This window comes from Hylobates moloch, unplaced genomic scaffold (assembly GCF_009828535.3).
Source record: "Hylobates moloch isolate HMO894 unplaced genomic scaffold, HMol_V3 SCAFFOLD_21, whole genome shotgun sequence".
In the NCBI taxonomy this organism is placed as follows: Eukaryota; Metazoa; Chordata; class Mammalia; order Primates; family Hylobatidae; genus Hylobates; species Hylobates moloch.
The window spans coordinates 30,203,191-30,228,684 of NW_026652296.1; the positions used below are offsets into that span (position 1 = coordinate 30,203,191).

The window sequence follows — 25,494 nt, forward strand, 5'->3', positions numbered from 1 at the left end:
CTTAGAATCAAGTGAAAACTAATTACACATTTTGGGAGTTCACATTAAACTTCTTCTTTTTAAAATTATTATTTTTGAGTCAGAGTCTTGCTCTGTCACCCAGGCTGGAGGGCAGTGGCACGATCTCAGCTCACTGCAACCTCCACCTCCAGGGTTCAGGCAATTCTCAGCCTCTTGAGTAGCTGGGACTGCAGTCGCCTCAAGTGATCTGCCCGCCTTGGCCTCCCAAAGTGCTGGGATTACAGATGTGAGCCACTGTGCCATGCCTGAACTTCTCCTTTGAAGGAAGATCTGAGTGTAAAAGCAGGGAATGTCTTTATTTAAAAAAAATGAAAAACAAAAACTAAAACTAAATAACAATCACCTCTGCCGCCTCCATTTGAGAGAATACTTCCAGGGGTTCTGCGTGTCTGGTCCCCAGCCTGGTCGGGGAGTTCACTTTCAGAGGCTCAGGGATGGGCCTTCCCCAGCCCCACTGGCAAGTCATCTCTCCCTGCTTCCAGGAGGGTACTTACTCTCCAACAAGTGGGCTTTATGGGCCAGGAAGGATGACAGGAAGGGGTGTGTGGGGTACTATGTCCCTCCACACTGAGAATCCGAAAGCCAAGATACCCAAGATTCTACCGCTAGCTGCTTGTCTTGTAGAAACCCCTCTGTGAGACTGAGGGGCAAAGGAGAGAGGGCAGGGGCCTGTCTCAACCCTTCTGGCCACTTCTAGGTTGTGCAGACTGCCACTCTTGTTACTACTATGGACTGTCAGATCAGCAGGTGGCCCAGGAGGGCTTGCTTGATGCCGGCTGCTTCTTCCTTTTGTCTCCGTGCCATGCCTGTGAGGTAGTTGGTACTTACTGTAATCCCCATTGCATGCATGAAGAAACAGGCACAGAGAAGCCAAGTGACTTTCCCAAGGTCACACAGCCTGAAGGGACAGCTCGCCCTCCCAGCTGTTTCCCTTCTAACACCCTTGGGCCTGCCTCCAGCTAGATGCTGCAAATCAGTCCTCTCTTGAGAGTCAAAGCAAAGGAGATCTGAACTGGTAGTCACAGGTACTGTGACACAGAGTTGGGGATAGAACTGCATCTTGCATTTCCAGGTCCCATCTTCCCCACAGTCCCTAGTGGGCACTTGCGTTCATGATTCAATTACTCAGGCTCTGCCTCCCTGTTCCTGTCACTTGCTCCGTGACCTTGCCTCTCTGGACCCCAGTTCCGTCCGTTAGCGATGGGGGCGGGGTTGGTGGCCTGCCTAGGCGGGACAGTGCAGATTGCAGAAGTCAGCGGACGAGAAGAGCCGCAGCACGTTGACCAGAGGGAACATGAGCAGCGCTCCGAGCAGCGAGCCCAGCTGCACCGCCGCCCCGCACCACAAGAGGGCGCTGCGGCTGAGGTCGCGCAGGATCACGCCCAGCATCACCTTGACGTAACTGAGGCAGCCGCTGAAAAGCACCCACGAGGCCACCTGCGGGGATGGGAGGGAAGAGATGCAGAGTGACGGGGCTTGCGGGGCGAGCGCCACGGCAAAGAACTCTCACAGGGCTCAGGGAAACCCATGGAATACTCTCTAGGTGCAAGGAGAGCCTTCTGGGAGTGATCCTGCGGGGCTGACGGGTCCCATGAGTTGACCGCCGGGGGCAAAGGAGAATCCAATGGCTTTTCTGGGTTCATGTGCCCATGATCAAGTCAAGGGCCCTTGAGAGAAGGCCACTGCTGAGGTACACATGGTGGGAAGAGGCCTACCAGTCACCTCGATTCCCTAAGCCTCCACTCCCAAATGAGGAAGGGGCACTTCTCCCACCTGGGCTTCCCGGGAGAGCCCCACAGACTCTGCTCGCGGGAAAGGGCTGCGCCTAGGCTCTCCCAGGCCTTGGCTAGGAGGTGAGGGGTACGGAGCGGGAGCAGCCCCACCGGCCGGATACTCACAATGAGGACTTCCCCACCCCAGTGGCCCTGCAAGAGGGGGCAGGGGCTCATCACCGCCATGGCCATGTTGTAGCCCCCGAAGCAGGTCCCAAGCACGGAGAGGACCCCCAGGAACAGCAGAGACCTAGAGGAAAGTGGGGGAGGTGAGTGGAGGTGAGAAGCCTGACCTCTGACCCGCCACCCCCCTGGGTGCCATGTGGATGGCCAGTGTCTCCAGAGTTAGTTTAGACCCATGTGGAAAATTCCAGGTTGCCTGGCTCAAGTGGGTCAGGGAGGCTCCTGAGCAGGCACGGCTGGCCTGAGTCATCCCCAGCATTAACGGCAGGGCCTGGCATCCCAGCAAGAAAAACAGAATGGACTCTGGCACCGGATGGTCCTGGTTCAAATCCCAGTTCTACTGTTTAAGCTGAGACTGGTCTCTGAGCCTCCAAATCGGAGTTTTGCAAGGCTGCGTGACCTCCGGGAGCAGAGCATGCAGGGCCTGGCTCAGCTGTGGGCCCACCTGGTGTTTACCTGCTGCCATTTCCTCCTGCAACACACCCTCAGCCTCAGCCAGGAAGCTGGGCTGAAGTGAAGATGGCTGGATCGGGCATTGGCACAGTAGGGTTTGCTGTGCCTCCTCAGGGGACCCCTCCCCGTCTGGCCTCAGCTACCTGCCTCTGCAATGTGGAGTTTGCTGATCTCCAGGGGTCCTGGCAGTTGGCTTGTTGCTGCTAGGAGCATCTCTCTACAGGTGGCCTTCCATGCAAACCTACATCTGGGACCACTGTCCTTCTTCAGAGGTCCTTGTCCCTGGGATCCCAATTTCCAGAACCCCAAGACTGGTCCACACCCTGGGTAAAAACAGACAAAGTTCTGCCTATACCCTTAAAGACTCTTTCTGCTCCAAGATTCTTGGATTCCATGACTTAGATTCTGTAATTCTAATATTTGGGGTTTCTTGGATTTGCAGGTCTGGGCCTTTGGTCCTGCTTCCCTCAAATCCTCCATCCTCTTTCCAGCTTCTAGGTCCCAAGGTAGAAAATCCAGCTTCCTGGCAAGCTTTCTGTCAAGCTCTTCTGTCTTCACTGTCCTCCTTCTGGGCTGGGAGAGTGGGTGTAAGCAGGCCAGGGAGGGCAGGCAGGCCAGCGTGGATACGAGGCTGTAGGACCTACCTCAAATGTCAAGATCCCGAGGTGGTATTTCTCCCACAGGGGTCTGAAGCCCCTGCCTCAGAACCGTCTGGGTTCCTTACTAAAAATTGAAATCTCAGGTCCCAGTCTAGGCTGGTTCAATCTGCATTTTATCAACTTGCCCAGCCATTCTTCTAGAACTGTGGCTCTAAGGGAACCAGCAGGAGGTTAGAGGCAGGAAGGCAGGGCCAAAATCCTGGGAATTAGACCAGGTCAAGCTCTTTCTCCAAGCCTCAGGGTTTCCCCTTATAAATGGGAACCCTAGTGGCTGTCTGCCCCTCCTCATGGACTGATGACAATGATGATCAACACTTAGGCTGGACCTGCCACGTGCCAGGCACCGCTCCAAGAGCTTTATAGAATCAGCTCATATCATGCTTCCAGCAGTCCTAGGAGGTGGAACTGTTACTACTCCCATTTTCCAATAAATATCCCTGAGGCACAGAGAACTGAAGTGACTTGTCTTACACACAGCTGACAAGTGGCAGAGCTGGGATTTGGACCGGGGTGCTCCCAAAACATGTTCTTAACCACTACATGTACAGCCCAGTAGGTGCGTTTGGAATTCTGCGTTCTGAAATGAAGTGTTCCACCACTAGGATTCCCTAGGACCAGATGAGGGCACACCTGTTAGGCAGGAACATGGAGACCAACGAGGCAAGAGGGTTGGCCACAATGCTGAGGGTGGCGGCCAGGTGGTAGGCAACTGGCCCATAGGACAGGCAGGAGTAGGTCTGCACAGAGGGCAGCACGCCGTTGGTGAGCGCGTTGACGAAGGCCACCAGGGTATAGATGAAGGCCAAGTGGGCTGGGCAGCGGGGGGCTGCTTTCTCCTCTAGATGCCCCTGGCCCTGGCTGCTGTCCACCGTGCCTGCAGGGCCCAAGTCATTCTCTTCCCGTGGCCGGATGGAGTGGAGGGTGACCTGGTCGTTGAGGAGGTCTTCCACGGAAGCCTCCCAGCACCTGGGTTGACGCTGGAGGACAAAGAATGCCACGAGGCAGCAGGCCATCATGATGGATAGCAGGAGGAAGAAGACTAGGGGTGAGAAGTGGGCGGGGAGGTAGCGGCTCTCCAGGTGGGACAGGGGTGCTTCCATTCCGGGGAGGGCAGACACCAAAGCTCTGGGAACTCCCTGCAAGGGACAAGACAGATCAGTCAGATCCCTAGTCAGGGGAGGGGATCAGACTGCAGAACAACAATCATGACAGTGATAATACAGAATACAGATCACCTGTTATTATTAATAGATAATTAATAAATAAACATAACTAATAAAGTGGCAATAATGACTGCTCATACTGACTGCCCACGGAGCACAGGCACTGTGCATGGATAAGCCCCTGTGCCTCCTAACAGGCCTGTGCAGTGGGGACCATCATCCCCCATTTTAGAGGGAACTGACGTATCAGAATGCTTCGTCCCTTACCTGAGGGTCACAGGGAGAATGTAGCAAAGCCAGACTCCACCTGGTGCTTTCTGACTTGGAAGCTACACCTTTTATAACTCTGCTACCCCACAGCAGTGGCAACCACAAACATGTTCAGAGGAGGAGCTAGCTGGAGTCTGAGCAGGGGAGCCGCCCACCTAAGGGGAGAGCCCCCACCTAAGGGGAGAATCCCCTACCTAAGGAAGAACACTGCTCCACCCACCGTCTAGGAAACAAGGGCCCTCAGGACATGCCATCCCAAAATATGACTGTAGGAGGCCAGAATATGCCACCCCAAAATTGACCTATTGGCATATTATTTATTTCTAGCTGGTTGTTTTGAAAAATTGCAGGCTAAGGAGTAGCTCTGAAAAGTTGCCATTTTGTAAGATAAATTTACATCTAAAGGAAATTTTTATTAGTAAAGCTATCTTATCTGTACCAAGAAGAGGTACCTGAACCACAAAGAGAAAGGTGACGGCCTTTATCACCTGAGGAACTTTTATTTGCATAGCAGTGCAATGTTTATTCACCATAAGTTTCCTCCCTTCACCCTGCCATAATTTGTCTCCACCATCCTGCAGTAGCCCCAAGCCCCTATTCCCTTTTGTAGCTCAGGATGCTATATAAGCATCTGGCCTTTTTTTGAGTCTCGTATTTTTGGGGGACTCCCATGCATATGTATGCAAGTAATTAAAATGAGTTTCCTGCTGTTGATCTGGCTTATGTCAGTTTAACTCATAGACCGACCAAAGAACCTAGAAGGATGGAGGGGAGCAGATTTTCCCTCCCCTACATTTGTGATCAAGCCAAGTGCTGAGATGGCTCTGGGTGATGCTGGGTACCTGTGCGATGTCAGTCTCCCCTGTGGGTACAGGGCTTGGTACGCTGTCTGATATCTCAGTGACATTGACGCAGGTAGTGAGACCCGAGCCCTGGGCAAGAGCCACCAGGGCAGGCAAGAGGCCGCTGAGTCCTTCACCCACAAAGAAGGTGGTAAGGTAGTAGGTGGGCAGCCGGCTCATGAACGGCAGGAAGGTCACCGAAGAGGTGCAGTCCACCAGGGCCAGGAAGAAGGTGAGGACCAAGAAGGCGATGCTGTGATGGCCGTCCAGCACCCAGGAGGTCATATTCCAGAGGAAGGCAAAGATGATGCAGGTGATAGTTCCCACGCCCAGCAGGGTGAAGATGATGGGCACTTCAGAAAGGCAGCTGGGCCGGAAGCGATGGAGCAGGGTGACCAGGAGGGGCCCAATGTTGGCCAGCTGGATGACCACCGTGAGGTAGGAGGGCAGGTACCAGCCCTCGGGCAGCTCCATCACCAGCAGGGGCAGCTCTACCCAGAGCCCATTGATGGTCACCCAGGAGCCCATCCCGAAGATGCAGACCAGCAGGTGCATCAGGAAGGCCATAGCGGTATCTGCCCTGGGCCAGAGGCTTCCCCAGATCAGCCTGCAGCAGGGCTGGCAGAGAAGGACACCAGGTGAGTAATTTCAACTTCACCACCTAGCAAGATGCTGGGACCTGGGACCCAGGGTTTTCTCTTATTACTCCCCTTCCTGTGAACAAGCTGGCTTTTTTTTTCTTTGAGACAGAATTTCGCTCTTTTAGCCCAGGCTGGAGTGCAATGGGATGATCTCGGCTCAGTGAACTTCTGCCTCCTGGGCTCAAGTGATTCTCCTGACTCAGTTTCCCGGATAGCTGGGATTACAGGCACATGCCACCATGCCAGCTAATTTTGTATTTTTAGTGGAAACAGGGTTTCACCATGTTGGTCAGGCTGGTCTCGAACTCCTGGCCTCGGGTGATCTGACTGCCTCGGCCTCCCAAAGTGCTGGGATTACAGGTGTGAGCCACCACGCCTGGCCCAGGCTGGCTTTTTATTAGCAGAAAATAAGGGAAGCCTTTCCTAACCATGATTCATGAAAGAAAAGTTCAATCCAACATACAAAAGCAAACAAAGCAGCTTCTGCAAAAGATACCAACAGCAAGGTCAAAAGTTAAATGAAAACATGGGGAAAATATTTGCCATATAAATCACAGACAAAGGGCTCATCTTCCTTGTCAGGCCTCTGAGCCCAAGCCTACATGTATACATCCAGATGGCCTGAAGAAACTGAAGAATCACAAAAGAAGTAAAAATGGCCGGTTCCTGCCTTAACTGATGATATTACCTTGTGAAATTCCTTCTCCTGGCTCAGAAGCTCCCCCACTGAGCACCTTGTGACCCCTGCCCCTGCCCGCCAGAGAACAACCCCCTTTGACTGTAATTTTCCACTACCTACCCAAATCCTATAAAACTGCCCCACCCCTATCTCCCTTCGCTGATTCTCTTTTTGGACTCAGCCCGCCTGCACCCAGGTGAAATAAACAGCCTTGTTGCTCACACAAAGCCTGTTTGGTGGTCTCTTCACACGGACGTGCGTGACATTCCTAATATATAAAGAGTTTTTAAAAATCAAGAACAAAGAGACCCCATATAGAAGAGGGCCAAGGATAGGAACAATTCAGAGAAAAAGGTACAAATAAGCTTTAAACACATGACAATATTATCACCTTCATTCACAATAGGAAAACTACTCCAAGTGCCATTTCTCACCATGAGATTGTCCCAAAGCCTGACAAAATGACTCATGTACAAAGTTATTATAGATTGTGATCTTGTGGGTAATAGCAAGTTATGGAAAATTTTCTCCTGGGTGGCTACCGACAGAGAGGGGGCTAATTAAAGGGACCTGCTGGAATACCACATACCTGTTTAAAGGAATCAGGAATAAGGAAAGCGGATCTTGGTGACTGATAAGGAAAGGTCTCCAGGCTATAATGATAATCTTGAAACAAAATCAAGGCAAGTAAATGGAACCAGGAAAAGGCTGGTAGGCTGTCAGTGCCAACCAAAACTGCCTTTTGGTCATAGAAGAGGAGGAAAAACATGTTTTCTTTGCTTGTACTTGCACAAAGCAACCCTTGAAGGACACACAGGGACTGCAGTGATGTTGGTGACGCCTCTGTATATCTTTTTTTTTTTTTTGAGACAGTCTTACTCTGTCACCAGGCTGGAGTGAAGTGGCACAATCTCAGCTCACTGCAACCTCTGCCTCCTGGGTTCAAGTGATTCTCCTGCCTCAGCCTCCCAAGTAGCTGGGATTACAGGCACCCACCACCACGCCCGGCTAATTTTTTGTATTTTTAGTAGAGACGGGGTTTCTGCGTGTTAGCCAGGACGGTCTCAATCTCCTGATCTTGTGATCCACCCTCCTCAGCCTCCCAAAGTGCTGAGATTACAGGTGTGAGCCACTGCGCCCGGCCCTGCCTCTGTCTATCTTTTAATAAGAGTTTTGATTTGTGAACCATGTAAACATATTATCTGATGCCAATATATGGTTACCTGAAATAAGATTTCAATCTGGCTTTTTTTCCTCCTGAAATTATATCACTCTCTAGGTGGCCTTTGGAGACCACTTCCTCCAGCCCTCCAGAACCATTCTTCCATCTGTTTACCCCTTTGCCAGCTACCAGTGGCAGCCCACCTGTGCTGTTACTAACAACTTTCTTCTATCTATCCTTAGTCTGAGCAGTAATATGGGAGATGCCAGGAGTGAGGCTCTGGGGCCAGCTGTTTGAGTTTGACCCTGGCTCTGCTGTTTACAATCTGGGTGACCATGGGCAAGTGGCTTTGCCTCTCTCTGCCTCATCTCCTCATCTGTAAGTAGGGGATAGTGATAGTATGAACTCCCTGGTTTGTAATGAGATATAAGGATGCTGGTGAGTTTATGCTGTTTCCAACAGTCCCAGCATACGGTAAGCACCACTAAGGGTTACTGATCATTATCGTGAAATGGCAGGTTTGGTGACATTGTTATTTTTGTCTAATTCACATGAGAATTAATACATGACTATGAAAATTTAAAAAGGGAAAAGATTCCCCCACTAGGTATCAACTGAACTCACCAGTGGTATATGCACCTTTTTGTAGAGACACGTCAACTGGGCCAATCTCCACGTTTTGTAGATGGGAGACGAGGTCCGAAGGGGCAGAGGGGCTCTCCTGGGATCTGGACTGGGTCCTCTGCAGCAAGCGGCCTGTCCAGGATTCCTCAGTTCACACTGCAATCTTTAACTCCATACTCCTTCCTTCTAGTACAAAGCAGGAGTGTCAGTTATGGCCACGCCTCACCCAGGAAACTCCTGAATCCTGGCAGCTCCTCCCCACGGTTCCCACACACGGAATTCCCTCACAGGGCTGGGACTTCCTTCCTTATACCTTCACGGAGCGAATCCAATGCTCAGTTGCCTTTCTGGTCACCTCCTTTTCCTCTCTGGGAGGAGCCACTCTTGGGGTGTAACGCAGTCAGATCCCCCAGCAGTCCCACTCTGCCCCCTCCCTTCTGGGGGCCTTGGACTCCGTTCCCTCCCCCAGGAAGCTGGCTTGACTAATAGCACAGGCGAGGCCCACTCCAGGCGTGCCAAGAGGACCCAAGGAGGGAGGGGAAGCTCCCAGACAGCAGTGGCACACCTTTGCCTGTGCTGTCCTCCCAGCCTGGAGCACCAACCCCCTCTGCTGTCCACATCCAAGCTTTCTACAAGATCCCGTCCTCCAGGAGACCTCTGGCTGCCTCGCCTTCTCAGGTGTCCTCACCAGGGCCCATGACCCCTTCATTTCAGTTTGTTCTTTTGTGGGTGCATGCAGGCACATACCTTGAGACTGAAGCTTTTTGAGGGCAGGGACTGCTTGGGAATCTGACATTTTGAAGGTGGAAGGGCCTTTCTCAATGACTTAGCTTAGGATTTGTAAATTGTTAACTCACTGGCCACTGCCAGACAGCAGATATATTTGGTTTGCCCAGTGTGTTTAACAATTTGTTACTGTAATCAGCAATGGAGGGGATGGCAAGCAACCTTCAACATTTCTGGCTTCTCAGGAATATTTTGGAAGAAGCAGCCACACCCACTTTGGCCTCTTTCTCTGTTCTAGACTCAGGCCATCTTGGAGCTCTCCCCTGCGGTAGCATCTGGAACCAGTTGCCTGGGTTCAAATCCCAGCTTCAACCCTTACAAGCTGAGCAAGTGACTTAACCTCCTGTGCTTCAGTCTTCTCTTGCAAAACAGGTAGGCTGTCAGTGCCAACATCAGAATTGTTGCTAGGAACATGCAAAGTGCTAAAACTGTGCCTGTCACATAGTAAGGGCTCAATGAACCATCATTATAAGATTACTATTTCAGCAAACATATCAGTTGCATTCAAAAACATGTAGTTATCAGCCACGCGCGGTGGCTCACGTCTGTAGTCCCAGCACTTTGGGAGGCTGAGGTGGGCGGATCCCTTGAGGTCAGGAGTTTGAGACCAGCCTGGCCAACATGGCGAAATCCCGCCTCTACTAAAAATACAAAAATTAGCCAAGCGTGGTGGCACACACCTGTAATCCCAGCTACTCGGGAGGCTGAGGCCGGAGAATCGCTCCAACCCGGGAGGTGGAGGTTGCAGTGAGCCGAGATTGTGCCACTGCACTCCAGCCTGGGCAACAGAGTGAGACTCCCTCTTAAAAAAGAAAAAATAAAAAAAGATACCCAGTTTTTGTTAGGCAAATGGCCACCCAACTAAAGGACTACATTTCCCAGCCTTCCTTGTAGCTGCACATGGCCACGTCATCAAGCACAGGCCAATGGATTCAAATACGACTTTGAGTAGTCTCCTTAGCCCATTTCCTGTATAGAAGAAAAAGTGCAGCTCGTTGCCAGCGCTCATTTAATTTTATGTAAACATGCTATTTGAGGCTGAAGCAAATCTGACTGATTCTGACTGCTGTGTTTTTTTTTTTTTTTTTTTTGAAACAGAGTCTTACTGTGTAGCCCAGGCTGGACTACAGTGGCTTGATTTCGGCTCACAGCAACCTCCGCCTCCCGAGTTCAAGCAGTTCTCGTGCCTCAGTCTCCTTAGTAGCTAGGATTACAGACGTGCACCACCATGTCCGGCTAATTTTTTGTATTTCTTAGTAGAGACGGGGTTTCTCCATGTTGCCCAGGCTGATCTCGAACTCCTGGGCTCAAGTGATCCCCATGCCTCAGCCTCCCAGAGTGCTGGGATTGCAGGCATGAGCCACCACGCCCAACCCTAAATCTGACTGATTTTCAGTGTGAAAATAACATATAAAAACTGTTTTTGGAGTTATTTCTAACCAGAACTAACATCAGACTCATCTATTTCAGAAAAACTGGATTCATCAAATGAATCTCTGGCCAACAACTGTTCGAGAACAATGTCAACATCACACGTAGGAATGCTAGGATTTGCTATTTTCAGCGATCGAGAATTACTTTGTTTTGTAAATGGAAATACCACGACTAAAACGAGAATGCTATAGAGTGATGTCTTTTGTTTCCAAAGTCAATATACTACAGCAAGGCAAAAATAATAATAAAAGCGAGGTATTTTGTGACAAAGTTATCTTGGGGTAAACACTGTAGTCACAAGTGGGTATTCCTTCTGGCAAACAGGGAAAGAGTTAACAATAAGGGAGTGTGCCCTTCTGCTCTTTCTCCATTTGGCTGTCTGGAATCAGATGTGATGGCCAGAACTCCAGCAACAATTTTGTGCTATGAGGCGTGTGGTGGGGGTTAGATGCATACTAGGCTCCTTTGGGATTTTGTGGCAGAGAGCACCCATACCAGCCCTGTTTTGCCTGTGTTGAACTGTTTTGTTTGTTTGTTTAATGTTGTTGTTAAATTGTAAACAAACTTCTATGTTGTTTAAGTCACTCTTATTTTATATACAACAAAAGTACGCAGAGGCTGGGCGCAGTGGCTCACTCGTATAATTCCAGCACTTTGGGAGGCTGATGCTGGCAGATCACTTGAGGTCAGGAGTTCAAGACCAGCCTCCAACTGGTCAACGTGGTAAAACCCTGTCTCTACCAAAAATACAAAAAATTAGCCAGGTATGGTGGCGGGCGCCTGTAATTCCAGCTACTTGGGAGGCTGAAGCAGGAGAATTGCTTGAACTCGGGATGTGGAGGTTGTAGTGAGCCAAGAGCATGCCAATGCACTCTAGCCTGGGTGACAAAGCAAGACTCTTGTCTCAAAAAACAAAAAGAAACAAACAAACAAAAACTACTCCATACTAAGTGCACAGAGATACACGTTCCAGGATATATATTGACAGATTATAGTAACCAAAAACTAATGAATACATTTATCTCCTTTACCACCTACTTTCTGACTCTGAAACTTAGGTCCTGAACCAACGAGGATTTGATCAAAAATCAAAATTTAACAAAAGTAGCTGTTTAGACACTTGGAGGCACATGTCTTGCAGAGAGATGAAAAAAAAAAAAAAGGAGAAGAGAGAAAGACGGAGGAACAGAGGAACAAAGAATCCTCCATATAGAATTTGGTACCAAAAGCATAAATTGAGACCAAAAGTCATTTCATATATCGTAACTCTAATTCATAAAGGAGTTAAAACTGTAGTTACTATCTGTATTCTGAATATTTCCCGAAATAGCCTCAGACATTCCAGGAGAAATGGACAGAAGCACAGTCCAGCAGTACAGGCCTGACTCACCCTTCCAGGTCAAGACAGCAGACGAAGGTGCAAAATAAACAAGGATATAGCAAAAGCAATAAATGATATACCTAGTAAAGAGGGCTAAGTCAGTAGTTAAGGGGAGCAGGTGAATTTGCAGATGACGGTGACCTTTGCCATATGAAAAGCTATTAAACTAATGAGAGTGTCCAGTTAAACATTTACAAACATCATTAGCTTTCCCACAGAGGGCTGGATGGGGAGAGGAGGGCAAACAGGGTAGAAGGAGTCTGACTTTCTTGTATGTTCAACAACTCCTAAGCACTGAACGCCTAAATCCCTGCTCCCCACAAAGATGAATTCTCTTGTTCTGACCCAGGTGCTGCCACAGCTGTGTCACTTGAGGGATGGGATTTGGCTCTGGGGGTCTGTTTCCTTGTCTGGAAACCAGGCACGGTGGGGGTGTGTCCCCACATGACCCATCTGCCCTATGACCCTGGCCCGCTCCCAAATTATCTCCTTCCTCAAAAGTGAGGTGTGTTTTTGGGCCTCCGGGACACAGTGAGGAACAGTCATCGATGACAACGAAGGGGATGTCTTAAGCAGAGGAAACTACACGTGCAAAAAGGCCCCAGAGAAAAGGAGAGACTCAGAATGGCTGGTGTTCGGAATGTGTTGGGATACTTTTAAAAGATGCATATCTGTATTTTCTGTTTTTGTTGTTGTTGTTGTTGTTGTTTGTTTGTTTTACAGTGACCTTGCAGTTCTTGTTTATTCATTTTAACCAATATTTCTTGGGCACCAACTGTGTGCTCAACCACAATCCCTGCTCTCAGGAAGGTGGAGGAAGCAGTCACGAAGCAGAATGAAAAACAGAAACATAGAGCAAGTCAGATGGTGGCAAGGATTCTGGAGGAAAGCAAAGCTCCTGAACGGGGAATGTACAGCTGTCAAGGAGAGGACATGAAGGGAGTGTGGGAGTGAGCTGTCTGCGGAAAGCATGGTCCAGGGGAGAAAACAGCAAGTGAAAAGGCCCTGGGGTGTGGCCACACCTGCTCTGTCCCAGAAGTGGATTTTGCTGTTCAAAGGACGGCTAGGAGGCCAGTGTGGCTGCAGCAGCGGGATCGAGGTGGGAGGGGAGGAGACAGGGCAGGTCCCCTATGGCCCTGTGGTGACAGCTTGGGTGTTTTCTCTAGAGCAAAAATCTTCGTGAGTGGGCAGAGGAGACCAACTCTAATCTAGTTTTTAAGAGGATCGTGCTGGCTGTTGTGAGGAGAAACATGAGGCACCAGGGAGGAAGCAGGAGTAAACCTTCGGAGGGTTAGGAAGCTGTAGCAAAGGGGCTAACAATCACCATGACAACAGAGACCGCCATAGCTGCCACTCATCAGCTACTTATTGTGCCAGACCCTGTGCTAAGCTCTTTGAACACATTACCTGTCAAATCTTGTTCCACAATCCTGAGGCTGGCATTATGATTATCTCCATTTTACAGATGAGGAAACTGAGGTTTAGAAAGGGAAATACATTTGCCTAGGGTCATACAGCTGGGAGCTGAGCTTTACATCCAGGCATGCTTGACTGTGGACCCAGCCCTGAGAAAGGCCTCAGGGTGAAGGGGTTCTGAAGGGGCCATGAGGGCCAAGCTGAGCAGGATCTCTTTCTGCTCACAGATGGCCTCCCGAGACTTGGGCCAGAGAAAGAGAGAAATGGGGGACAGGTTCAGGAGAAGCTGAGAGAGGCTCTGAGACATATCTGCTTCCCAAGGATCCAGGACCCCTTCTGTGATCACCAGAGACCAGAAACCTAAGGCTTCACATGAGACAATTAAGATGCCCAATGGGTGGGCGACAGAGAAGCTAGAAGGATCAGTTGCAGGCAAAGGTTTCTCTTTTGCATTCATGCATCAAAAGCTGTGAGCCCCCAGCCCAAGGGAGTGAAGAGAGTTGGGAGTGGGGTTCTGACCAGGGCCAGTGCACCCTCATTGTGTGGGCTGGGCCATCTCCTCCAGGGAGTTCAGGCAGCTTCCACCCCACTCACGCCCCCCGCTCCCCTCCGCATTCTCCTGCCCTCTGCTTTCCTCCATCAAAGTATTACTGACACCAGCTCAGTTACGGGAGTTTATCTGTGTCTATCTGTTGAGCGCTGCTCTCTCCCATGGGAGTGTAATCTCCATGTGAGCGGGGGCTTGTCCTCTCCCCCAGTGCACAGGTGACCATCTGGCTTGCCACAGGCTGGTCCACCTGAGCTCCTGGCACGATGGCTGGGTTCTCGCTCTGCAGGGATAATCTGCCAGCTGGTAGGCACCTAGCCCGGTGGGCCAGACTGGAGGAAACCTGCCTCAGCTATGAGGGTTGTGTTGGCCAGGGTGACCCCGGGGCAGTGCCAGGTGGCAGCCTGACACTGGATACATCTCGCTCCTGGGCAAGGGTCTGAGCCAATGCTTTCCTGGGTTCCAGGCTCCTGGAGAACTTAGTGAGGCCTGTAGGCGTCTACCTAGGGCCTGGCCTCACCCTCATCAGAGTGGGTAGGAATGCATTGACTTTGAGCCCATGAAGAAGGGAGGCTGAGAGGTCAAAACCACAAAACCCAAAGGGAGAGATGGGGAGATGAAGGGGAGTGAGAGAGAAGAGACTGAGACAAAGAGATGGAAAGAACCAAAAGCTAGAAGCAGAAATGGGGAGAAAGGACAACAGAGGCACAGAGACGAGGAAAAACGGGAAGCTGCGGCTCAGAGGGAGGCAAGGAGGTGCCAGGAGGCAGGAGGCAGCTGGGGCGCTGGGAGCCTGGGCCCAGCTCAGCGACCCTCACTGTTCACAGCTACATGTAGCAGAAGGCCATCTCTACCTCTTGTTGCTGGGACCTCAGAGTTCCCCTGGAACTCATCCCAACTCAATGTCCCTATTGCACAGGTGGGGAAACCAAGGCCCAGGGAGGAGATAGTGCTTCCCCAAACCCTGCCCCACCCCTGATCTCAGGCTGTGACAGACATCCAGGCCTGTGCTCACCGGCTGTGCAACCTCAGGTCAGCTGCTCACCCTCTCTAGGCCTTGGTTTCTCCATCTGTGAAAGGGTCTGGGAATGCCCAGCCTTTCTGGGCTCAGCAGACCAAGAAAAAGGGAATGAGATAACAGGCGCTCAGGCTGGCCAGCAGAAGGGGACTGTGAGTTCTCTTCCCCCTTCTCCTCCCTCCCAAGGTCAGGCAGGGCTTCAGGCCTTCCATGGGGCTGACCTTGGTGGAGCAGCCTCCCCCAGGCCAGTTCCCCTCCCCTCCACGTCCATCCCAACTCCCAGCCTACTTCCCAGGCTCCTGCGACTTCAGCCTGGTCAAGTTATTCGGAGATAGCATGGAGATGGCCGTGGGTAAAGTCAGTGGGGGCCCAGTCTTTTTGTTTTTTTTAGACAGGATTTGGCTCTGTCACCCAGGCTGAAGTGCTGTGGCATAATCTGAGCTCACTGCAGCCCCAACCTCCCTGGCTCATGCAATTCTCCCACATCAGTCTCTGAGTAGCTGGGACTATTAACCCATGCCACCACGTCCGACCTGGGTAATTTTTGTATTTTTTGTACAGATGGAGTTTCGCCATGTTGCCCAGGCTGGTCTTGAACTCCCTGAGCTCAAGGGATTCACCTGCCTCAGCCTCTGGAAGTGCTGGGATTACAAGCGTGAGCCATGACACCCAGCATGGGCCCAGCCTTTTGGTCTGGAGGCACCAGGGGTCTGGAATTCACCTGGCTGGCTCAGCCTGTCCCGACTCCACATGCCAGCTGAGGAGGAAACCTTTCTTCCCTCCTATCTCTTTGATCTCTTACCTGGCTGGCTCAGCCTGTCCGGACTCCAACATGCCAGCTGAGGAGGAAACCTTTCTTCCCTCCTGTCTCTTTGGACTCTCCTGACATGGCAGCCTGAAACTAGGGGAAAGGCCATGGGACACCTGCTGGCTCCAGATAAATGCCCCTGCCACATCCCGGTCAGTGTCCCGTGCTCCTGGCTAGCAGCTGGCCTTGGTAGCTGCAGCTGCACCCTCACAGGCCTGAGCCGCCCCGCTCTGCCCACTTACCTGCTGGTCCAGTTCCCCAGCCACTCTGCATGGGAGGGGCCAGAGGCAGCTCGTTTTGTATAATGCTGTCCCCGCCCAGAGCTCGGGGAAAGGCAGGCGGAGGGTGGGTGTGGCTCCCGGCAAGACCAAGAGCCTACTATGTGTCTCTAATCTGCCCTACAGCCCAGCTAGGAGGAGGATCCGGATGGTAGAACTGTACAATAAAGGGCTTGCTTTATTGAGGCTCTCTGCCATCCAGATTTCATGAGGGTTGATCCCCAGTTGACAAAAGCTATGTGCAAACAGTTGGTTCTGGCACCACCCTGAGATCTCCAAAATTCCTTTCACACAAGAAGAGAGTTCCCTGGAGCAAAAACAGTTCAAATACTGGTGCTTCAGTAAGTCATGTGGAAAGCGGGGATAATAATAGTGCCCTCTTCATAGGACAGAAATCCTAACTGCCAGTGTGTACTGAGCTGACCCAGTGTCAGGCGTGTTCTTGGGGCTTGTACGAATTAATGCATTTAATCTTCGTGGCCTTTTGGAGAGATGCTATTACTATCCCTATTTTCTAGATGAAGAAACAGGCCAGAGAAGTCGAGAGCCTTGTGTAGGTCACACACCTTGTATATGGCAGAACTGGTCTCTGATGCTCACTGAGCTACCCCGACAAATACTGTAACCGCCTGAGGGGTTCTTTCTGCCCACTGCATAAAGAAAGACCATGAGGCTGGCCATGCCACAGGGGAAATGAGTTTGTACTCAAATCATCTTCAAAGCTTGTAGGTGAGGGGTTTTTCAAAGGCAGTATAGGGGAAGAGTTGGGGGTGGCCAGGTAACAGGTGCTTGCTGCTGATTGGTTGGGGTGGAGATGAAATCATAGGGGGTTGAAGCTGTCCTCCTACAGGCTGAATCGCTTCTAGGTGGGGCCACAGGAGCAGGGTTGGCGGTCCTGGTGGAGCCATCAGGTTTAGGTGGAGCCATGGGGTGTCAAATCTGCAAAAAACCTGGAAAGATGGCGGGGCGTGGTGGCTCATGCCTGTAATCCCAGCACTTTGGGAGGCCGAGGCAGGTGGATTACCTGAGGTCAGGAATTCAAGACCAGCCTGGCCAACATGGCGAAACCCTGTCTCTACTAAAAATACAAAAATTAGCCGGGCATGATGGCGGACACCTGTAATCCCAGCTACTCGAGAGGCTGAGGCAGGAGAATTGCTTGAGCCCAGGAGGCGGAAGTTGCAGTGAGCCGAGATCGCGCCATTGCACTCCAGCCTGGACAACAGAGCAAGACTCTGTCTCAATAAAACAAAAACAAACAAACAAACAAAAAACAAAAAAAAACACCAATTGGAAAGATATCTCAAAAGGCCAACCTACAATAGTGGTGTTATTTGCAGGAGTAATTGGGGAAGTTGCATATCTTATAACCTCCAGAATAATGGCTGGCAATCATTTATGTCTACACCTTAGGAGGACCCAGGCTCCTCTTCTTCCCGCAGCCTGATGGCCTCTCATTAACTTTACAAAAGTGGTTGCTCACAGTGCTATGGCCTGTAAGTGCAGGGCCAGGATGTGAATGCAGACTCAAATTGGTGCCTCCATGGATGTAAAACATATTGCACAGATTCTGACACCTAGTAAATGCTCAGTGCATATTGACTTCTACAAATAATTCTGGCCTGCCTTTTGTGTTATTTTCCAAGACATTCATTTACTTAGCAAGCAATCAATCACTTTCCAGGCTAATGCTTGGGGCGAGAGGTGAGCAGGCACCAGGGAAGGGGCCAGACCCCTCGCTCAGCAGGCAGGTGTTCAGGAAGTGTTGCCACTGCTGGGGCTTAGGACATACACACCCCCAAAATATGACTGTGGGAAACCAGAATGTGCCACCCCCAAATACACTTCTTCAACATACTTTGAGCTGGTTATTCAGAGAAACTGCAGACGCAGGAGTAGCTCTGGAAGGCTATTCTTTGGTAAAAGAAATTTACATCTATCAAGGAAATCTACATTAGTAAAGGTGCCAGTATCAGGAAAAGGGCTACTCCAGAAGAATTATCCTAGAGACTTTTTTTTTTTAAGACAGAATTTCACTTTTTTTGCCCAGGCTGGAGTGCAATGTTGCTGTCTTGGCTCACTGCAGCCTCTGCCTCCTGGGTTCAAGTGAATCTCCTGCCACAGCCTCCCAAGTAGCTGGGATTATAGGTGCAAGCCAACATGCCCAGCTAATTTTGTATTTGTAGTAGAGACAATGTTTCACCATGTTAGCCAGGCTGGTCCCAAACTCCTGACCTCCGGTGATCTGCCTGCCTCTGCCTCCCAAAGTGCTGGGATTACAGGCTTGAGCCACTGCACCTGGCCACCGGAGAGATTTTTATCTGCATAGCAAGACAACCATTATTTACCATACAATAATTCTTCCCCTCACCCCCCCATAACTGTGTCTCCACCAACCCCCAGAAGCCCTGAGACCCTATTCCTTAAACTTCAATCATCTGACCCTTCTTTGAGCCACTGCACCTGGCCGCAATTTCATACTTATCTCTGCCAAATACTATAAGGTGTCAAAATTTGGCATAGAGGGTACAAAACTATAACTCATTCCAAACAGAATAATCCTTGCTTGTATAATTTTTTAATAATGGAACATCAATATTGGTTTAATAAAGATAGCTGTATCTTGAACTATTTAGTTAAATACCCTAACTTCTAATCCTGTGGCCTTAGGAAGTCTAGTCTACAGACATGAAGGAAGTTTCCTTAGGGAAAGGAGTGTTATCATCTTTGATATTAAAGAAAAGAGAATTTATATAAAAAACAATCTTATATGGTAAATTCTTGTTCTAAAGTAAATGAACTGGTTGTTTAAAAAGAGGGATGTTTACAACAAGTCAGAAAGTTGAGGCATGTCAGAGATTGTGTAAATTGTAAAAATGTTATAAAAGGGAATTTATGCAAGAAATGTACAATTTAAAAGTGATTAGGGGTCCGGGCACGGTGGCTCACACCTGTAATCCCAGGACTTTGGGAGGCCAAGGCGGGTGGATCACCTGAGGTCAGGAGTTGGAAACCAGCCTGGCCAACATGGTGAAACTCTATCTCTACTAAAAATACAAAAAATTAGCTGGGCATGGTGGTGGGTGCCTGTAATCCCAGCTACTCGGGAGGCTGAGGCAGAATAGCTTGAACCCAGAGGCAGAGGTTGCAGTAAGCTGAGATTGCACCATTGCACTCCAGCCTGGGCAACAAGAGCGACATTCCATCTAAAGAAAAAAAAAAAAAGGGACTAGGCCTCCTGAATGCTTTATAAAATGCCACTATAACTCTTAGCTGTACAACTTGCCTGCTTTGTAGCTAGGTAAGACCTAGGACACATGGAGTTAAATGCTGGAATAAGTCAGACCTTATCTGCACTTCTGTCTAGGTCCTAGGCTCTACATCTAGTACATAATTATAATCTCAAACTTACTAAGAAAAGTAAAAGTTGCTAAAAGTTAACAGTGTAATATGTATTGTTCCATAGAAAGAATCTAAGACAAGACTGTAAAGCTGAGCCTAGCCATGGAATTGTACCATTAAATACCTATGAGTTTCCTCTTGAGGTTACAAGATAACCGAGGGTTCCTGGCCTCTCAGAAAGGGCATTCTTTGCCTACTACAGATCAGAAGCCCTGTACAGGGACTGTGTACACAAAATATAAGGCCAGTTTCCAAGGGCTTTCTTGGCTTCGTAAGTCAAGTTCGATTCCTTAAAGGAAAGCATACCATTCCAGTCACGGCCTTGGTAAAAATAACCAGTTTTTCCAACTGTGCCCTGTTACAAAAGAAAACAGATTCTTATTACACTTGTGCAAATAACTATATTGCCATAACTTAAGAATACTCACAGATAGTTTCCAAATTCTGGAGAAAATCAGGGAGAGAGAAACAAGTATGCTACAAATTTTGTTCATGGGAGTATACTAAATTGTTAAAAGCTGTTAATAGCTCAAAAGAAAAGTTTCGAGGCCGGGTGTGGTGGCTCACGCCTGTAATCCCAGCACTTTGGGAGGCCGAGGCGGGCGGATCACCTGAGGTCGGGAGTTTGAGACCAGCCTGACCAACATGGAGAAACCCCATCGCTACTAAAAATGCAGAATTGGCGGGGTGTGGTGGCGGCACATGCCTGTAATCCCAGCTACTCGGGAGGCTGAGGCAGGAGAATCGCTTGAACCCCAGGAGGAGGAGGTTGTGGTGAGCCGAGACTGCACCATTGCACTCCTGCCTGGGCAACGATAGCGGAACTCCGTCTAAAAATACAATAAAATAAAGAAAAGTTTCTTTGACTTTGAAAAGCAAAACAAAGTATTAGCAATATTTTAGGCAAAATATCAAAAAGATCACTCCAGTCTCCTATTAGTTCAGTTCATGCAGTTAATTCCTGTCCTGCTTGATGTTAATGAACATTTTAGCTCTTCAAGAGTCCTAACCATTTTTCCTGTATTCTGATGTCACAATCTCCAAAGTTATCAGAAACCTGCATTCAACAGCACCTGTTAGAGCTTTATAGCTGACTATAAAACCCTTCTAAAGAGGACCAAAACAAGACAACAATTGTTTATGAATGACCAAAAGTTTTCGGGTAGCCATAGTTAAAGACACAATTGACAAGGAAATCTGTTACCTCTGTGGCACACAATAATTAACAGTTATAATTTTACTTCTGATAATGCACACTAAGACATATCAGAATCACAGGAGTCTCCCATAACTTTGGAACACGTACCAATAACATATTTATACAAATACAGCCCGAAGAAAGCCAAACATCATTTTATATTTGATAATGCTTCCTGTATGACTTATACCAAATAAGCCAAATTTTACCTTTATATTAGTGTGTTATTAATGTTAAACTCAATTTTAATGTTTTGATCATAAGGTCAGATTTTTATGGACCCCCCCCCTTTTTTTTTTGAGACGGAGTCTCGCTCAGTTGCCCAGGCTGGAGTGCAGTGGAGCAATCTTGGCTCACTGCAACCTCCGCCTCCCAGGTTCAAGCTATTCTCCTGCCTCAGCCTCCTGAGTAGCTGGGACTACAGGTGCGTGCCACCATGCCTGGCTAATTTTTTGCATTTTTAGTGGAGATGGGGTTTCACCGTGTTAGCCAGGATGGTCTTGATCTCCTAACTTAGTGATCTGCCTGCCTTGGCCTCCCACAGTGCTGGGATTACAGGCGTGAGCCACCGCGGCTGGCCTATAGACCCTTTTTAACCCTTTATAATTTTGGTTAAAGAGCAGGTTAATGCTTTAAGAAAAACCCATTTTGCTTTTATTTTAATACTCAATTTACAGAAAAACTAGATGATACAACTTTAACTTCAGCCAATATGTTTACACACAGAATTTCTTTACAATTAACCTTCCAAAATTGCTTATACCTTCATTTTTATTTTATTCAACTTAAAACAATTCTTTAACCTTTTAATCTAGGTAAAAATCCACATTCTCATGCCTCTTTATAATCTTTTTACCAAAAGTATATGTAAACTGTTTTTTCAATAGTCTTAAATACATGTTACACGGTTAACTTTTCTTTTTAAGGCCTATGTAACAAATAATTATTCTTGGCTCGGTGTGGTGGCTCACGCCTGTAGTCCTAGCACTTTGGGAGGCCGAGGCAGGTAGATCACCTAAGGTCAGGAGTTTGAGACAAGCCTGTCCAACACGGCAAAACCCTGTCTCTACAAAAATACAAAAATTAGCCCGGCGTGGTGGTGGGTGCTTGCGATCCCACCTACTCGGCTGAGGCAGGAGAATCACTTGAACCCGGGAGGCAGAGGTTGCAGTGAGCTGAGATTGCGCCACTGCACTACAGCCTGGGTGACAAGAGCGAGACTCCGTCTTGGGGGTTGCGGGAAGGGAAACTGGAGAGAGAAAATTATGTTTCAGAAACTATCGCACACCTGTTACTAAATTCCAGTGTTGCCTAATATTTTTCAATTTTTATTATTTTAAATTAAATTCTAATTTTTCTGACTACGAGTTTCCAAAATAAACTTTGTTTTCTTAAAGCCCTATGAACTGAAAACTAGATGTTTCAGCAGGCACTGCCTCTAAACACTCCCCCAGCCATCACAGGGGGAAACCTCTTCACTGCTGGCGCTGACAACTAATAACTGAGGGTGCCTGGAATCCTTCGCCCCCACATCTAGTGAGTCCATGGAACCCAGGGTAATTGAGACGGCATCTCTTACAACTTCTGGGTCAGGTGCGGTGGCTCATGCCTGTAATCCCAACACTTTGGGAGGCCAAGGCGAGCCGATCAGTTGAGGTCAGGAGTTTGAGAGCAGCCTGGCCAACATGGTGAAACCCCATCTTTACCAAAAATATAAAAAAGTTAGCCAGGCTTGGTGGTGCATGCCTGTAATCCCAGTTACTTGGGAGGCTGAGGCAGGATAATCACTTGAACCCAGGAGGTGGAGGTTGTTAAGTCTCCAAGGAATGCTAACTTTTCCCCCCTGCCATGAAAGGCACAGGTGAAGTTAACATCAGGGGCTGGAGGCTGGATAGCCCTCCGGGCTGACCCACAGGGCTCTTGACCTCGGGGAACAGTGGTGAAAGCAAACCGCAGTGAAAGAGTTTTGCTTGACTCATTGCCCCAGGCTGTGGGGTTCTGGAAGAGAGCTACCATACAGCTCATGCCCTGTCCGTGAGAGGACCACCCAAGGGGAAAGGGGACAATTTGGGTCTCTGGTCTGCCTGTCGCACAAGCAGTCACTTTTTTTTAGCATGCAAACAGAATATTTAATCCATTTCAGCCAAGCATGTACGTTCTGGTACTCTGTTTCAATTGCTATAGTTTGTTTTAAATCTATAACTTCTACAACAGCTACTTTGGTTTTATCATTGCGTATATAATGAAAGAAGGTCTGGTTAGCGGAAAACTTAGGAGAGGGACAAGAGGGTACAGGAGGTGAGGAGGCAATGAAGCACATTTCAAAGGATCCTATGGGGTCCTTCCCTGAGACTTCTGCTCCTATACCATAGAAACGGTACTCTGGGGAGCAGAGGTGGTAATCTGTACTGGATTACATTGGTTCATCTGACAATGGGGCGGTCCATCCTTGCTCTTTGGTAGTCCATAAGCCATTAGACCAGCTGTGGCATAAAAGTTCTGTTCTAGGAGGGCAAGGGTCCCAGTTCATACTGGGATCATCATCAAAATCTTCCCAGACTAACTGATCCCAGTTAACAGACTTTCAGTCTGAGGAGAGCCAGGAAGGACAAAGATACTTTTCTGAAGTGGAGAGTTGCCTCCGGTTTGGCAAATCTCCACAGGGCATCACAAGGCAAGCATCAAAAGTAATGGTTTGGGGAGAACTTGACCTAGTTACATCAATAAAGAGAGGACTAGCAATAGAAGGGGAAAATAAAGAGATGCAGTGTAAGAGGATCAAACCCAATTTAGCTTTAGCTTGGTTGGAGTTGGCCCTGGAATAGCTGTCCACGATTCTGGAGGGGGTGGTGCTCTTTTGACCCAGGTGTGATGAGTCCATCCTCTTTCTGCGGTTTGAACTGTGGTTTCAGTGGTTAGAAGCAATAGGTAGGGTCCTTCCCAAGCCAGTTTGAGTTTCCCTTCCCTCCAACTTTTGACAGGGACATGGTCCTCAGGCTGATGTTGGTGTACTGGAAACTCTAGGGGTGGTACCTGTTCTAAAAGACTTTTAGTTCTGAGGGAAGAGAAAGTGGAATATAAACCAAGTATATGATTTCTGAGAAACCGATCTTTTGTTTTGAACGTGGGAATGTCAGCAGTGGAGTGTAAACAGGGCAACCTACACAATATTTCATAAGGGGAGAAGAAGAAGCCAACGTCTCTCCGAGGAGCAGTTCAGATTCTCAACAGGGCAATGGGAAAGCATCTATCCATGGCAACCGAGTCTCTAATACTAATTTGGTTAGGTGGCCTTTTTTTTTTTTTTTTTTTTGAGATGTAGTCTCGCTCTGTTGCCCAGACTGGAGTGCAATGGCGCAATCTCGGCTCACTGCAACCTCCGCCTCCCAGGTTCAAGTGATTCTTCTGCCTCAGCTTCCCTAGTAGCTGGGACTACAGGCATGCACCACCACGCCTGGCTAATTTTTGTATTTTTAGCAGAGATGGGGTTTCACCATATTGGCCAGGCTGGTCTCGAACTCCTGACCTCGTGATCCGCCCGCCTTGGCCTCCCAAAGGGCTTTTTTTTGACAGAGTCTCGCTCCGTCGCCCAGGCTGGAGTGCAGTGGCGCGATTTTGGCTCACTGCAAGCTCCGCCTCCCGGGTTCACGCCATTCTCCTGCCAAAGGGCTTTTTAAAAAAATAGTCTGGTTCATTCTTTCCACTCTTCTTGATGAAGGTGGGTGCCAGGGAGTATGATATGCCCACGTTATATCCAGTACCTGGGCTAATTTCTTAATGACATGTACAGTGAAATGAGTCCCACTATCTGAATCAATGTTTTCTATTAATCTAAACTTGAGTATAGTATTTTCAACTAATGCCTTGACTACATTATTATCAGTTGTACTTGAAAAGGAAATAGCTTCTACCCAGTGAGTAAGGTGATCTACTATACTAATAAATACTTTAGATGACCAGTTGGAGGCATCTCTGCGTAGTCAATCTGGATACTTTGGAATGGCCTTAAGCCTGAACTCCTTCCCCCAAGGGGTAATCTTTCACTAAACAACTGTCTGTAACCTGTTTGGCCAGGGTATAAATTCCTATGCACCCATAAACTCTGACGAATGCCTCACACGTGGCTTGGGGCCTCCAATGGGTCCCTTAATGTAGTTGGAACAAGACTTCCCTCATAAGGGGTTTGGATAACATTTCTCTCTGGTCTAGCAATATCCATTTTCCTCCTGAACTCTCTTTAGCACCTATTTTTATTAGTTTTTAAATCAAAGAAAGCCAAACACCATTTTGTGTTTGATAATGCTTCTTGTATGATTTCATACCAGATAAGCTAAATTTCACCTTTATATTAGTGTGCTGTTAATGTTAAACTCAATTTTAATAAAACCTTGTAGACATATTTATCCAATTTTAATGTCTGACCATAAGGTAAAATTGTTATAGACTCTTTTTAATGCTTTATAATTTTTGTTAAAGAGCGGGTTAGTGCTTTAAGAAAAACCCGTTGTGCTTTTATTTTAATGTCCAGTTCACAGAAAAACTGGATGATACCCCTTTAACTTTAGCCAATATGTTTACACACAGAATTTCCTTTACAATTAACATTTGAAAACTTGCTTAAACCTTCAAAACAATTTTTTAACCTTTTTTTTTTTTTTTTTTTTTGAGACGGAGTCTCGCTGTATCACCCAGGCTGGAGTGCAGTGGCGCGATCTCGGCTCACTGCAAGCTCCGCCTCCCGAGTTCACGCCATTCTC

The 25,494-nt window shown here is 48.4% G+C and overlaps 1 protein-coding gene across 2 annotated transcripts; it reads right to left on the reverse strand.

The window, feature by feature from the left end:
* Window positions 1-298: 298 nt before the first annotated feature.
* Window positions 299-19,991, reverse strand: SLC52A3 (solute carrier family 52 member 3). 2 transcript variants are annotated; one of them, XM_032142618.2, is made up of 6 exons: window positions 19,968-19,991; window positions 8,470-8,652; window positions 5,364-5,981; window positions 3,719-4,224; window positions 1,920-2,043; window positions 299-1,458 (listed from the first exon to the last, which is right to left on the reverse strand). In XM_032142618.2, the coding sequence occupies exons 3-6, from the start codon at window positions 5,928-5,930 to the stop codon at window positions 1,246-1,248; spliced, it is 1,410 nt and encodes a 469-aa protein (XP_031998509.1). In that variant the 5' UTR covers window positions 5,931-5,981; window positions 8,470-8,652; window positions 19,968-19,991; the 3' UTR covers window positions 299-1,245. The 2 variants fall into 2 exon arrangements, with proteins under 2 accessions (XP_031998509.1, XP_031998508.1); XM_032142617.2 differs by lacking the exons at window positions 8,470-8,652; window positions 19,968-19,991 and adding an exon at window positions 7,273-7,521.
* Between the last annotated feature and the right edge of the window lie 5,503 nt (window positions 19,992-25,494).

What these genes read in the sequence shown, in the direction of transcription:
- SLC52A3 (XM_032142617.2), bottom strand. Translation starts at nt 7,452, where the DNA reads ATGTTTTTCCTCCTCTTCTATGACCAAAAGGCAGTTTTGGTTGGCACT. An exon ending in TTCCTGATTCCTTTAAACAG is followed by an intron (nt 5,982 to 7,272) that starts GTATGTGGTATT and finishes CTTCTCTGCCAG; the next exon opens with CCCTGCTGCAGGCTGATCTG. An exon ending in GGGGTGGGGAAGTCCTCATT is followed by an intron (nt 1,459 to 1,919) that starts GTGAGTATCCGG and finishes CCATCCCCGCAG; the next exon opens with GTGGCCTCGTGGGTGCTTTT.